This window comes from Lepidochelys kempii, chromosome 7 (genome assembly GCF_965140285.1).
Source record: "Lepidochelys kempii isolate rLepKem1 chromosome 7, rLepKem1.hap1, whole genome shotgun sequence".
NCBI classification, from domain to species: domain Eukaryota; kingdom Metazoa; phylum Chordata; order Testudines; family Cheloniidae; genus Lepidochelys; species Lepidochelys kempii.
In genome coordinates this window covers 85,818,868-85,833,818 of record NC_136386.1, presented here as the reverse complement: position 1 = coordinate 85,833,818, position 14,951 = coordinate 85,818,868, and the positions used below count along the sequence as shown (strand labels likewise).

Sequence of the window (14,951 nt, the reverse complement as noted above, 5' to 3'; positions counted from 1 at the left end):
AACCAAACAGGAGAAAGTCCTCTGGAATCTAGTGTGTTGAGACTGTAACCAGAACAAACTAAATACCCTGCTAATTATGATCTTAATAAGCAGCCACGAATAGCAGGTAAATGTTTGTGTCAAACAAACTGCAACACAGCCACTAAAGTCTTAAAAGGCTTTAAATCTCTGAATGCCCAATTCCAATGGAGAGCCTTTAAAATTAAAAATGCTGGGATGGCTCGAGGTCTAAGGACGCAGGTGGCTGCATTCCAGATGAGCTGCTCCTTGGGTATATTGTTATGCTGGAGTTCCAGCTTGCCAAGGTGTCCCCAGATTTCCTCAACCCCTACAGTGACGTCTACTGTTCACAACGAAGGTGGTAACAGTAGCACAAAGCTTTGACAGAAGCACTGTTGATGTATCTCATGTATGACATAAGATGGTGACAGCTCCATTTGAGTCTGAGCAGGAAGGTTGGTGCCTGCATCAAAATGGTCTCAAATGAGATAAAGTCAGGGAAATGCAATTTGAATGAAAAGAAATAAGGGGAAATTAGGAGTTCAGCTGCTGCATGAGGGACGCTCCCCCCTCAACTGGAGAAAAAGTTTTTTAAGAACACAAGTTCAAAAACTGAATAATTATTTATTGTTCCAGAAGTACATTGCTTTATACATATTTCATAAATGATACAGGATTTTACACATGTTCAGGTTTTTTTTTCCTTTTAAGTAAGGATTTTTCTCCATGCCCCTCCCTCACCCCAAACACACAGTAAGGTTTCAGCTACAAGACTGTGTTAGTTTTCTTTCCCTTTAAAACTCAGCACGCAAACAGGATAAAACAGGTAAAAAATAACCCACATAATGTAATTAAAACAAAAAGAGAGGGAAAATGTGGGGAGAAAAAATTAGAAACATGCATCCATTCGGTTCAATATGCCACCGAGTGAGGAGAGGCAGCAACAATCCCATCTGTTTTTCCATATCTGCAAGGCACCTGGCATCTTAATATTGGTTTAGTTTTTTTGTTGTTCTTTTTTTAAACATGGTTCTCCAAAAACTGGAGCCTCTCGTCAAGACACAGTGAGAAGTAAGAATGAACTGTCAAGAGGAACCCCCATCTTTTTGTGTATTATGTATGGAGCCCTATTCCCACCTCCATCCTGTTTCCACAATATTTATCAACAGGATGAGGGATCCATTTTGAATGTAGTTATCTGCTTACAAATCAGCTAGTTTCAGGCAAGGTGGAAAGCAATGTGTCAGTTTTCCAAACCCAATATCTTTTTTTAAATAAGAATGGGGGAATGCAATTAGCCTGCACTAAGAAATCCTACCCTTGGGCATCAGAGTTCATTGAAAGCTATCTAAATAAGGGAGCAGGCTAACAAATCAAAGTGCAATTCTGTATCTTTTGCTACGGGAACCCTGGCCTTTGACAAAGCCTGCAGATATAGCAGTGTACCATAAATGAGACCATTTATCCCATTACACAAGCAGTCAAACTTAAATCAAATTTAATTTTTCCCATCCTGAAACTGCTTGGTTAAGTAAGAGTCATGATTCTGAGTCAATTTCCTAATCCTTGAAACCTTCAAGGTTTGGTAATCCAGGTGGCTACCAGATTTGGGGTGGGAGAGATGAAAACCTTCCTCCCTTAAGACTGAGTACAAAAACTCTCATGCAATGTTGCCATTATTTCTAGAAGTAGCTCTAGAGCACTGGGACACTTCATAGTTGAAGAAGGTATTAAGGAATAATCCAAAGTGTCCATTATCAAACATTTAGAACAAAGATAGTTCCATTTCTGATTTGGATAAAACTCATCAGTGTAACCAACAAGTAATGGAAGAAGTCAGTGAAGGGCATGGGGGTGGGCAGGGGAAACTCATGATTTTCAGTAGAAGGCAGTCTTGCAGTAACTTTACAAAAAAGATACCAGTTCTGACCAGGACTGTGTGTTAATGGAGATGGAGCTCATTATCTGATCACCAGCCATAGCTCCAGATGGCTTGGTTTTTTTGGTGCGCTTTGTTATTGGTGTGTGTCAAAAATCAAAAAAGGAAAAAATTTAAAAGAGCTCAGCAGGCTGCTGGTGCATTATTGAGAGGCAGACCCTGCAAAGCTGGAAGAAGACAGCCCCCCCAGCATTACATTCTCATTATGAAAACCCCCAATCTTGTATTTGTACACCATTTTCATCCAGATACAAATGCTTGCATGTGACAATATTTGCCAAGCCCTTTTTTGAGGCTAACATTCCACAATGCCCGATCTTCAGATTTAAGAGATTTTCCCCCCACGGTCCTTTTTTGTTTTAAATTAAAGGTAAAAACCCTCCACCCCCACACTACCTCCCAGCTTCTACCTTTAATTAAATGCTTTAATTAAAAAGGGAAGAGCTATGAACAGGTTCTCTTTTTGCTGGGATTCAGACATTCTTTGCTGATCAGTCTTTATCATTGATTTGCTGGACAGGCAGGTGAACCTGCAGTGGGTCTCGAAGTCTCTTAAGATCCAATTCTGCCTAAAAATAAAGATAAAGTATAAAGGACAGGTTTCTTAAACATCTTCAATTGCCAGTGCCTGCCCTCCAACCCACGGGTGCCATAAGAGTAAATATCCAAAGAGGAAGTCTTAAAGTCACAGTCTGAGCATCAGCAACAGATATTCTGGTCATTATAGTCACTTACTGACAGCTTTCTACACCTAGAACACTACTCATCTGTTCTGGTATTCAACCATTAAAAAATTAACTTAACAGAAGCCAGAATCCACTGAGACAAACTAGTGTCTTAAAAAAAACCCAAACAAAAAACAATACAAAAAGTCAAGGAACTACCATTGTGAAGTCTTTGCAAAATGACACTCAACAGCTATAATCCCTTCTGACCAGGGACCATCATTTTTGTTGAGTTTTCTTATAACCACTTGTAACCTCCTTGAGACAGGTGGCGTGAACATAAGAATGGCCATACTGCGTCAGACCAATGGTCCATCCAGCCCAGTATCCTGTCTACCGACAGTGGCCAGTGCCAGGTGCCCCAGAGAGAGTGAACTTAACAGGTAATGATCAAGTGATCTCTCTCCTGCCATCCATCTCCACCCTCTGACAAACAGAGGCTAGGGACACCATTCCTTACCCATCCCGGCTAATAGCCATTAATGGACTTAACCTCCATGAATTTATCTAGTTCTCTTTTAAACCCTGTTATAGTCCTAGCCTTCACAACCTCCTCGGGCAAGGAGGTCCACAGGTTAACTGTGCGCTGTGTGAAGAACTTCCTTTTATTTGTTTTAAACCTGCTGCCCATTAAATTTCATTTGGTGGCCCCTAGTTCTTATATTATGGGAACAAGTACATAACTTTTCCTTATTCACTTTCTCCACACCACTCATGATTTTATATACCTCTATCATATCCCCCCTTAGTCTCCTCTTTTCCAAGCTGAAAAGGCCTAGCCTCTTTAATCTCTCCTCATATGGGACCTGCTCCAAACCCCTAATCATTTTAGCTTCCCCTCTCTGAACCTTTTCTAATGCCAGTTTATCTTTTTTGAGATGAGGAGACCACATCTGTACGCAGTATTCAAGATGTGGGCGTACCATGGATTTATAGAAGGGCAATAAGATATTCTCTGTCTTATTCTCTATCCCTATCCCTTTAAAAGTTATTCTTAACATCCTGTTTCCTTTTTTTGACTGCCACTGCACACTGCATGGATGTCTTCCGAGAACTATCCATGATGACTCCAAGATCTCTTTCCTGATTATTTGTAGCTAAATTAGACCCCATCGTATTGTATATATAGTTGGTTATTTTTTCCAATGTGCATTACTTTACATTTATCCACATTAAATTTCATTTGCCATTTTGTTGCCCAATTACTTAGTTTTGTGAAATCTTTAAGTTATTCACAGTGTGCTTTGGTCTTAACTATCTTGAGCAGTTTAGTATCATCTGCAAACTTTGCCACCTCACTGTTTACTTCTTTCTCCAGATCATTTATGAATAAGTTGAATGGGATTGATCCTAGGACTGACCCTTGGGAAACACCACTAGTTACCCCTCTCCATTCTGAAAATTTACCATTTATTCCTACCCTTTGTTCCCGGTCTTTTAACCAGTTCTCAGTCCATGAAAGGATCTTCCCTCTTATGTTCTTATTAAGACACACCCAGGGAACTGAGTGGATGAAAAGTCTTCAGCCCTTAGTAGATCCATAGTATGTAGGTGGACAGAAGCAGAGAAAGGAGGAAAACTAGACTCAGACCTTCTGAGGCATAAAGTGCTCCAAGCACCTCTAAAAAGATGCAAGGTTTGTCAATTTCTCAGACGCTCTTACAGATACATGGCTCCTTTTTCAGACTCCATCTTTGAACAGCAGTTGCACCTGTTTGCTTTTATGCATAGCGCATGCCAAAATACTAAATCCAATTAACGGTTTATTGATGGCTATGACAAGAAAGTAGACTGGAAACCCAAACTAAGACAGAGACTATCATTCTACTTTCGTTTGAAGTGCACCCATCAATTATGGTTAAAAACACAAGTGGGGGGGGCAAGTTCTTTCGTTTTCACTCCGGCAAAACTTTGAATTACCTGAGCAATTGCATCCTTGAGTTGATTGTATTTCTCTAGGTCAAAACGTGTCTTTTTGGCTCCTTTATGGAAAAATAATAAGTACTGTCGGTCTCTGGCATCTGGGTAAATATACTCCTGCAGAGAAGGGGGAGGGAGGGAGGCAGAGATAAGAATTAAAAACTTCCAAACACAGGCTGCTACAAACTTAGCATATATTGGAGGGGCTGAATTGTTACTGGTATTGAAGTGTGGGTTTACTTGCTAAATGCAAGCAGCCACTCCACTTCTCCAACACTTACCTGTCTCTGAACCTCAATCCTGACTTGCAGTAGCCCCCCTCATGCCCTAAATTTGGGACTCTTTTGAGAAGGAAGAGTTAAGTATGCCAAACCATCAAACCGTGGGTTTTTTTTGGGATGCTGGCATATCCGCATGTGATAGGGTGTCCTCCCCCGCACTGGCCATGCAAGAACTGAATTAGGCCCAGATGCGCCCAATCAGCTAATTAGGCTGCAAAGAGGAGCTTTAGGCTAGAGACAGGTAATTAGAGAGAACCTCAACAGCTCCACTGCCTAGTTCCTAGCCTCTTTGGAGGAGAAGGTCACCAGAAAAGTCACTAGATTTTACAGAAACTGGAGTGATGTGTTATCTATCTATAGTCCACTCTTGGGGTGCATGTGCCCTATGTGTTGAGATTGGAGTCTTTTGGTCAGTCATGTCTGCTGGGGCTTAATCTGTGCCTTACATGTCCTTGGGCTCCTGTACTGAGAGCGTAGTGTGGAGTGGCCGCAACTGCCACTAAGTTCCTTCACTGCAGAATCCAGATGGTAAGGACTCCATAGTAACAGGAAGAAGGGTGGGTTGTGGAATACATATAACACCTCTGCAAGGTAAATAACTTTTCTTCAAATGCTTGTCCATATGTATTCTGCTCTTCGTGACTCACAAGCAGTGTTTTGATGTGAAAGCAGTGGGTACTTGGAGCCTACTTAAATAAAAATTATGGCAAAGCTCTGCCAAAAGATGTGTGGGAATCCAAGGGATTGGAGAATTAGTATACATCAGTCCCAAGGACCACAGTATCAGAAATGCATCCAATAGGATCCTAGGCATAAATCCCTTCTGGAACAGAAGCTGAGATGCTTGTTACATGAGACCGGCCATCCTGGGTCAGATCAAAGGTCCATCTAGCCCAGTAGCCTGTCTTCCAACAGTGGCCAAAAACACTTATCTCCAGACACCCTCAGTATGGAGGTGCTGTCTGTTATCACTTGGACAGTCAGTCTTTGACTCAATGGTAGAAAGGTAGCACAGGTTTGTAAACTGTGCTGAGAACATTTATATGTACATTTAGAGTTGAGTCACAGACTTGTGCCCAGAGGTAAAAGTAAGTCGGTCCGGTCCGGAATACCGGTAAAAAAAGATGCAGTAGTGTACTGGCAAAGAAGTGGAGCATTCAGTACTGGCTCACTTTCACCTCTTTTGACTGCAGAACAAAAAATTCAAACTAAAAGCTAATAAAAAGTTTGGAAAAGGAAAACTCACTGTCACATTTGTTTGTTGTTTCTCTCCCTCTCCTCCAGCCAGGCTGCCGACAGGGCTAGGCTCCCCGTTCCCCTGACCCCCACACTCAGCAGGGGCTCCCCTCTAGCTTGTAGCAGGGAGCAGGAGGACTGGCTGAGGGAGAAGCCTCCTCAGGTAGCCTGCTGCCTGCATAAGAACAGTTTAAATTTAGCTGTTCACTGTAGATTCGGGGCTATTTCTGGCTTCCTTGTTAATTTCACTCAGGGTTGTTGCTGGGAGCGGGGGAGGGGGTTGTGAGAGACCAAGGCAGGGGCAGAATACAATGGATTTAAGCTGTGCGGCCAAATGGCTAGAGGTAATAAAAGCCAGTAGGAGGGGAAAACTCACTGTCACATTGGTTTCTCTCCTCCTTCCTCCTCCAGCCAGGCTCCCCAGGCGGCTAGTCTCTCTCCCCCCTGCCCCAGCAGGGGCTGCAGCGGCTCCCCTCTAGCTTGTAGCAGGGAGACTGGCTGAGGGAGAAGCCTCTCTAAGATGCCTGCTCTCTGCATAAGAACAGTTTAAATTTAGCTGCTCACTCCCTGGTCTGAACCGCGGAATGAGGGGCTATTTCTGGCTTCCTTGTTAATTTCACTTAAGGTTGTTGGGGCGGGTTACCAAAGCCTGAGCAGTTCTTTTCTGCCCCCTGGATGAGGCGATCTTCAATAATATAATACACAAAAAATACAATCAAAATCAGGAATCATTTCCAAGTTCAAATCTATCCCATTCCCCCCGCAGGAGAATATCATGGTTGTGATGTCCAAACTGCTTGCAGATCCTCTTTGAAATGTTACTGTTTAAAAAAAAGTTCGAGAGGATTCTTATACCTCAGAGAATTGGCTGTTCTCTGAGCAGGTCTTAAAAGTCCTTGTAGCCTTCTGGGTGAGACTGTGCAGCTAGGACCACCACCTCATCTAGGGATGAGGACAAAATACCCATGGCTAATGCCTGACCCTCAGTTTGAAGGTGTTCCTCTTGGGAAAATTACTCATGGGTCACAGGTTCATGTACTGCAATCTGAAACACCCTAGGCTCCTGGCATGGAGAAGGTTCTCGTCCTAGGAGGAGGTGCGGCGGTGTGATGACCTGGGCAGTGAAGACTCTAGAGGTTCTAACAGGGCCACATAGGAACACTGTATGGGAAAGGGGCTGTGCCACGAAGAAGGGTATTTTGGCATATGCCTACGCTCAACCCCACCCTGAAACCCAGACCTCTCGAATTCATAATATTCAATAGAAAAAGCCCTTGGAGAATAAGTAGGGAAGCCCTCCCCATTGTGTTTAAGTCAAAGCATGAAAAGGACCATTTTAGGCCTAAGGGAGTAGGCTGCTGAAGTTGGAGTGTTAGGTTGCATAGTGATCCTACAAGACATCAGCCCCTGGCAGGCACTCTGTGCTAATGAGGTAGAAGGTATTTGTACCAAGGTAGGAATGCTTAGTCATGTAGATGGCAGAGGAGATTCTAGTTCCTTTGAGAGCTGAAGAGCCTTCAGTATTGCATGCTTCCCTGATATCCAGAGCACAGTGCTACAAACTTCAGTGCAATAGGAGGTAATATCAGGATTGTGCCTGGTACTGATGTGCTTGGTACAGAAGTGAGTAGCACTGAAGACAGCTGTACTAGGGAAACTGGTACCATAAATCACTAGTGCTGAAGCCCTTGATTCTGAGCTAATCCCAAATACCCTGGGCCTTGATTTCAATTCTCAAGGCAGTCCTCAGAGCTCAGATCAGGCCATATAGAGAGTCTCCATTGAATGAGAAAGGTGAGATGATTTAGATCTCTTCTTACTGGGAATTCCTGTTGGGGATCTGCCCCTGCTTTTCCATTTTGTCTGAGGACTTGGATTTAACAGTTCTAGCTGAGTCCAAAGAAGGCATGGTCTTCAAAGACGAAACATGGGAGCTAGTGGATGTGGAAGTCACAGGGCACTAATGGGCTGAGGTGAAACTTGTCGAAGATCTGCACTGCCTGGATTGAAGGCTGGCTGCATGGAGCACTCCAATGAACCTTTTCAAATGTGCTTTCCCAGCTTTTAAGATCCTTTTAGAAAAGGACTTACACACCACCCACATGTCAGGGATGTATGCTTCCCCTAAACAAAAAAGACATCTTATGTGCCCATCATTTATTGGAATTGCCACTTTGCAAGCGGGGCAAGACTTAAAGACAGGAGGCTTAGGGAGGGGACATTATTAAGTTCTAGTACTGGCAAACTCCTGATCAGAAAAGAAAAAAAGAAAAATTAAGAAATTTATAAAAACTATCAACATGTTGCCAATTGGCAACTACCAAACTATCTCAAACTAATTAACTCTAATATGTACATAAATATTTACAGAAAAGCAAGAAAGGGATGAGTAAAGAGGTGTACACTGAGAAGCTCCATCTTGTAGCCCTGGCTGGTGAGAAGGAACCACTGCCCTTCGGTACCCTCTGTACAGGAGCACAGGAACACTCAAAGCGTATGCACGGTCCTAAATGGACGCTGCTGGCCGAAAGACACCAATAGACTACATGGGATGCACATGCACTCACAGTGGAATACATATAGACAAGTATTTGGAAAAGAATTGCAAATCTTCAAACAGGTGAGTATGAACGGGTTTTTCTACAGCCTTGGATTGCTGAGAAAGGGGGCGCAGACAGGCAGAAAGGACAAGGAAGGTGGTCTGATGGAGAGGGAGCTGGATGGGCACTACAACTATTATTGTACTTCTCATCCATCCCCTCAAAGTGCTGCTCTTATTACTCCTTAAAATATGTGGGAGATCAGAGACGTGAGAAATTACTCTACTTCCCAAATAAGAAAGACCTGGGCAGTAAAACCAGGAAAAGAACCAATCAAACACATTCTTCTAGCTTTCCTGCTGTGATCTATAAGGTAAGGACCCTCCTTGATCTGCAGGAATAAGGTTCCAGGCTGATCTAGTTCCAAGTTATTATAAGCTAATCACATGCACAGAGAACACCTACTGATAGTTCTGTTTTATCATGGCAGACTAATAGTACACTTCCTCAACCAGCAAGATACCACCTCAGTTATGAGTAGCTCGTGCATATCCAGTAACAGATGAGTGTAATTTTCATGTTCATGCCACCAGCAGTGAATGGGGAAGTTGGGTGTGTTTTGGGGGAAGAGAAATAAAGGTATCGTGAAAGGGGGCAGGACGGTGTCCAAAGGGCATGCTTTTCAAAGCTTTGCATGAGCTAAATCTATCATTAAGATGATCGCAACACAGAGGGCAAGTCTTACCTGACGTGTCATTACGAAGTAAGCATACATTGCCATTGCGCTACCATAGGTGATAAAGTAGGTGACTGGCTCCATAATGTCCCAAGAGTACTCCCACCAGGTGAGCCGGGCCAGAATCCCAAACTGAGTGGCCATGTAGGCCAGTCCACCCCACAGAACCCAGGTGGTCCTCTTCTCTGCTTTTCTGCCGATTTCCATCCTGACCTAGTGGACACAAACAAACTGTGTTGTATTCTCAATACCTTCTGGGGTTGAGACAATCATTCTGAGATTAGGTAAAAATAAAGGTCTACTTTCTATGAAAGCGGTTAGTGTTCACAGGTGCTTGATTCGAGTGTTATAGTTTATGCAGAAAGAGAACAGGGAGCAAAAAAACTAACTCTAGCCTCTTTCGGGTCAACATCTCACATATTCACTTTGACTAAGCGATAGATACATAGCCACGGCACGACTTATATTCTTGTCAGAAATGTAGATGGCTATGTATGTTTATGATTGTCATCACTACGTTGTTGGTGAGTGCTCTGATGCACTATTTTCAGTCTGTCTTTTAATATGATTTGTTTTAATTGTTTTGTTTAATGGCTGCTCTGGAGACTGTAACCACCACTTATGATATATCCTACTTTCACTGTCAAAATAGTGTATCAAAACTGTATCAAAACATTGCTTTGAAACCAATATGGCTCAAAATATTTGTTAGCCTGTCTTGTTTGCTTTGTGTTTTCTTCCTTTTTCTTATCAAATTAAATAAATAAAATGGTTTAAAAATGACAACACTTTTTGCAAGAATGTGGGGTCTTGGTCTGGGGCCAATTTGGGAAGTGACCAGTTTTAAAAACATCCTGTCAAATTTTTAAAAAATCATTTCATTTTATTTTCAACTCTATGCAGCAAATGCTATTTATTCTGTGAAGACCATACACATGGCTTTCCACCCATTTAGTGAGCCAGTCTTTACGTTTCAAATAGTTTTTAAAGCTTAACCTACAATTAGGGCCACCATTTAAGACAGACTTCACTCTAACGATGAAAGTAAATGGGCTCAGTGGATAAGTAGATTTCCATAGGAGATCTCACCTTTTCCAGGGGTGCTAGCTGCTCCTTGAGGTCTTCTAGCCGCCCAATCAACTCCTTTTCCTTGTTCAGTTGGTGTTCCTCAATGCACAGAGTGGTGTACAGCTGCTGAACCAATGTCTTCACATCATTCAGCGTGGTTGCATCTTCATGGCTTAACAGGTCTAAAGAAAAAGGAGACTGCTTTATGTGCCTTTATCCACATTGGTTATCATGTACTCTTCAAAACAGCTGTGGGAGTCCAGGGACTTGCATTAGTATCTATTCTGCTTGCCTAGAAAATTTATGGAACAGTCTATTAGAGAACTGCAGCACTCGAGTTTTAAGTAAAGTTATGTTTCAGAGTAGCAGCCATGTTAGTCTGTATTCGCAAAAAGAAAAGGAGTACTTGTGGCACCTTAGAGACTAACCAATTTATCTGAGCATAAGCTTTCGTGAGCTACAGCTCACAAAGTTATGACATTTTCTAGGAAGAATGCTATGCTTCACACTAGAGGCACCTAAAAATTGATACCAAAGGCCATACTGCCTTATACCCAAATATTCCAACATAGCCAAATCACAGAATAGTCTTCATCCCAACGCCAAATATGGAATGTTTATTAAAAATCAAGCAAGCCAGTAAAGGAGAGTCATATCTAATTAAATACTAACTAATATATATTCCATGCAGAAAACCTCAATAATTTTAACAGTAAGGTTGAGAAATCAAGCACTATAAAGCCATGAAAAGCAATGTTAAAAGATTGCACACTTAATTTTAATTCCGCTTACATGTATTACAGCTGCCTTAAAATATGTTAGCCAGTGTTAATTTGTCAATACAATGCAAGTTAGAGCAAGGGTGGCCAAACTACTGTCCAGGGGCCGCATCTGTCCCTCCAGATATTTTAATCTGGCCCTTGAGCTTCCACTGGGGAGCAGGGTCCGGGGCTTGCCATGCTCCAGCCAGGGAGTGGGGTCAAGGGCTTGCCCCGCTTCATGCGGCTCCTGGAATCAGCAGCATATCCCTCCTCTGGCTCCTACGTGAAGGGGTTGCCGGGGGTTCTGCATGCTGCCCCCACCCCAAGTGCCGCCATTGCAGCTCCCATCGGCCAGGAACCATGGCCAATGGGAGCTGCAGAGGCAGCGCCTGTGGACAGGGTAGCGCACAGAGCTGCCTGGCCGCGCCTCTGCATAGGAGCTGGATGGGGGACATACCGCTGCTTCTGGGAACTGCTTGAAGTAAGCACTGCCCTGACCCTCTTCACGTGCCCCAAGCCCCAGCCCTGATCCCCCTCCTGCCCTTGAACCCCTCAGTCTTAGCCCAGAGCACCCTCCTATACCGCCAACCCCTCATCCCCAGCCCCATCCCAGAGCCTGCACCCGCAGCTGGAGACCTCATCCGCTCCCACACCCCAACCCCCAATTTTGTGAGCATTCATGGCCCGCCATACAATTTCTATACCCAGATGTGGCCCTTGGGCCAAAAAGTTTGCCCACCCCTGAGTTAGAACTTATATAAACTTGTATACAGTAAGTTGAATACAATCTTCAGGTTTAGCTTGTTTTGTAGATTTTACTGAGACTTGGAAACCAAGCTAAGTTTCAAAAACATCCATTCAGTAAAAACTAAAAAATATTTGTAGCTTTAATGCCAGCAGTTCCATTGTAAGAGATGGCTCAATATTAAGCCACACTTCTCACCTTTCATTTAGATCAAAGAACAGCAGACTGTTTTCTTTAATGTAAACAAGAAATCACTTTTTAAAAAGGAAGTGGCTTCGACCTGAATGCTTGGCTGAAAATATCTTTTTAACTCAAGTTTATGGTTTCTTAGCATTTATTTTCTAAAATATATTGAAAGAGTATTTGTAAAATGAAAATACATCTGAAAAGCTAGATGAAATTTAATGGTGGGGACTGTTGGTGAATATTAATTTTATAGCCATCAGCTAATCAAGGAATTCTCCCTAGGAGAATGGGCCAGAGGTGGAAATTTGCATTTGCATCGGTGATCCTAGACTCCATCTGAACCAGCACTATTAATGTCTGTGCTGAGCTGTGTAAATTTAGCAGGTCAAGTGTTGGGTCTACTCGACATTGTCATGTATTAGAGTTGCATGAACTGTTCTACACTGGGACAAATAACTCCTCCTCTCAACACAGAAAAGTATATAATTGTATATTTGATTTAACAAAGGGGAAAATGAGAAGTTAATGGGCAGATCAACTTTGTATAGTGTCTTAAGACTGGTTGAGAAGAGCTCAGGGTCCCACTGGTGTTATGGTTAGGAGACACGTTCAAATTCTTACTCTCATTCCCGTAAGAGTGTGGGAATGTGAGGAGGGAGATTCAGTACTCATTCAGTGGGGAAATGACCCATTCTGGCTCATTAAAGAGGTGAGCAGATGGACTCCAAAGGGAATTCTCCACCGACTTGTCTGTTCAGAGACAGCTGTGATGTGAGAATTTAAATAGTTGGAGCTTTTGTTTTACACAGCTACGCTACAGCATGATTCATGGACTTGCAGGCTAACAACCTAATGATAAAGGAGAGGTATCTGCGGTACTAACGCACCAGTTCCATACTCAAACGGCTTATGAGCCCAGTGAGGATGAGGATGCCACTGTCTCATCTTGAGAAACCCTGATTTCTCTCCTCTCTTCATTTAGGGGTTTGCACCCCAGGGCAGTGCTAGGGGGGCTAGCAAGGGCTATGGCTACCCCAAAATTTGCCTTAGCCCTCTGGTAGCTACCCCCCGTGCAAAGGTCAAATGTTATGCAGAATTAAGGGTGGCATGGTATGGCACGGCGCTGCTGGTGGTGGCAGTGCTGCCTTCCAAGCTGGGTGCTGAGCCAGCAGCCACCGCTCTCTTGCCACCCAGCTCTGAAGGCAGCGGTGCCACCAGCAGCAGCGGAGGAGTGAGGGTAGCATATCGAGCATGGGGAAGGGGTGGAGGCACGGAAATAACAAATGGGGGGGACAGAGCATGCAAGAGAGACAGGGAGGAGCATGCATAAGGGAGAGGGATCACAGTGGAGGAGAGGGCAATCACAACAGGGGCATGGGGGAGCTGGGAGGGGTCCGATCCCACTGCCATGGCTGTCCGAGGGCTCCTAGTGGCAGGCTTGCTAGCACCGAGCTGAGCTGTGGTGCAGGGCAGCAGGCAGTGTGAGGTGTGCGGGGCTGAACCTCAAGGTGCAGCAAGAGGCAGCAAGGGGCCAGAGCCCTCATGCTCCTCCCTGGCCCCGTGTGGAGGCAGAGAAGTCTCCATGCTCCCGTACGTGCGCCCACAAGATGTATGGCACAGCCCCTTCAATTTTCTGACTAGCCCAGCTCAACCCCGCCCTCCCAAAGTGGCGGCTGGTGCCGCCCCTGTTTGCAACCCTTTATACACTCTGCTTAGTTTATTTCACTGAGGGCTAGCATCATTCAGCTGTCAACACAGCTTTGGTAACAGAGTCGGCTGGTCAGATTTTGCTACCTCTACTGGCCACATATGTGTGGTAGTTGGGAACAGTATAGGTGCCACATTCAGGAAACAAATCTCCACTACTTAAGTGCGTCAGAATGGTGGAAAGGATTTGTATGTGGAGGGTTCTTCCAAACCAGATTACAGTAGTTTTAACAGAGGTCACATTTTGGGTTTAAACTAAAGAGCTTAACTCTGCATATTAAAAACGCTAAACCAATTCTACTAGTTTTCTTCATTTATTCCTCTATTAGTAGGGGTGTTGCTTGAGAACAAGATGGATGTTTGTTTATAAATGTTTGATGCTGTATACAATTATACAAACACTGCAGTTAGGACTTCAAGTGGATGATTAGACAATAGGAAGATTCACTTTAGAAATAACCTGTTTTTACACAAGTGTCCTTCATTTGAAACATCTTTTAAATGTCAATTAGTTTGTGAGATTGAAGTAACTCCTTAAATAACTAAGTGCAGAATTTGCTACTAAACATTTTTTAAATTATTTTTCAGATGCAACAAATTGGTTTTACCTCTCTTTGGTGGTCGAACATGGTATGTTAAGTCATTGATGACCAGTTTGAAGTCATCCAGCAGGAGGAGGTCTATGCCAGTTGAAGAGGCTACTCGCGTACCATCTGTATGACAAATCACAGATGGACTCATTAAGGATTAAGAAGAAAACATTCACCTGTATTACTGCAGTTAAAGAAGAAGCTGACATCGTTATTTATACAATTTCTGGGCTACGAAAGCATTCAGAAACTCTAATGATTTCCTAGTAGCTAGTACTCTGCCATGCCATGCAAGATCTCCTGGTTTATATTCCTGACTTGGCAAGGACTGACTCGGTTTCTGAATCCTTCAGTAGCTTGTGAGGGCTAGTAACTAGAACTTTCAAGAACCAGTCATGTCTTGCTGTCAGTTGGATATTATAACATGCTACCATGTTCTGCAATAGTACAGACACTGGATGCCCTGTATCTAATCATTTGAGCACTGCAAATCTGCAGATATCTGCGGACCATATTT

At 43.4% G+C, this 14,951-nt stretch overlaps 1 protein-coding gene across 4 annotated transcripts in view; it reads right to left on the bottom strand.

Moving 5' to 3' along the window:
• Positions 1–604: 604 nt before the first annotated feature.
• Positions 605–14,951, bottom strand: part of MCU (mitochondrial calcium uniporter) — a 149,774-nt gene continuing 135,427 nt past the window's right edge. For 3 of the 4 annotated variants that reach the window (XM_073353629.2, XM_073353630.2, XM_073353631.2), the window contains 5 exons: positions 14,453–14,557; positions 10,467–10,627; positions 9,387–9,590; positions 4,585–4,701; positions 605–2,508 (listed from right to left, as the gene is read on the bottom strand). In XM_073353629.2, the coding sequence (XP_073209730.1) occupies positions 2,431–2,508; positions 4,585–4,701; positions 9,387–9,590; positions 10,467–10,627; positions 14,453–14,557 (665 nt within the window). In that variant the 3' untranslated portion in view covers positions 605–2,430. The remainder of the gene's footprint in view (positions 2,509–4,584; positions 4,702–9,386; positions 9,591–10,466; positions 10,628–14,452; positions 14,558–14,951) is intronic. The other variant, XM_073353633.2, reaches the window with a different exon arrangement.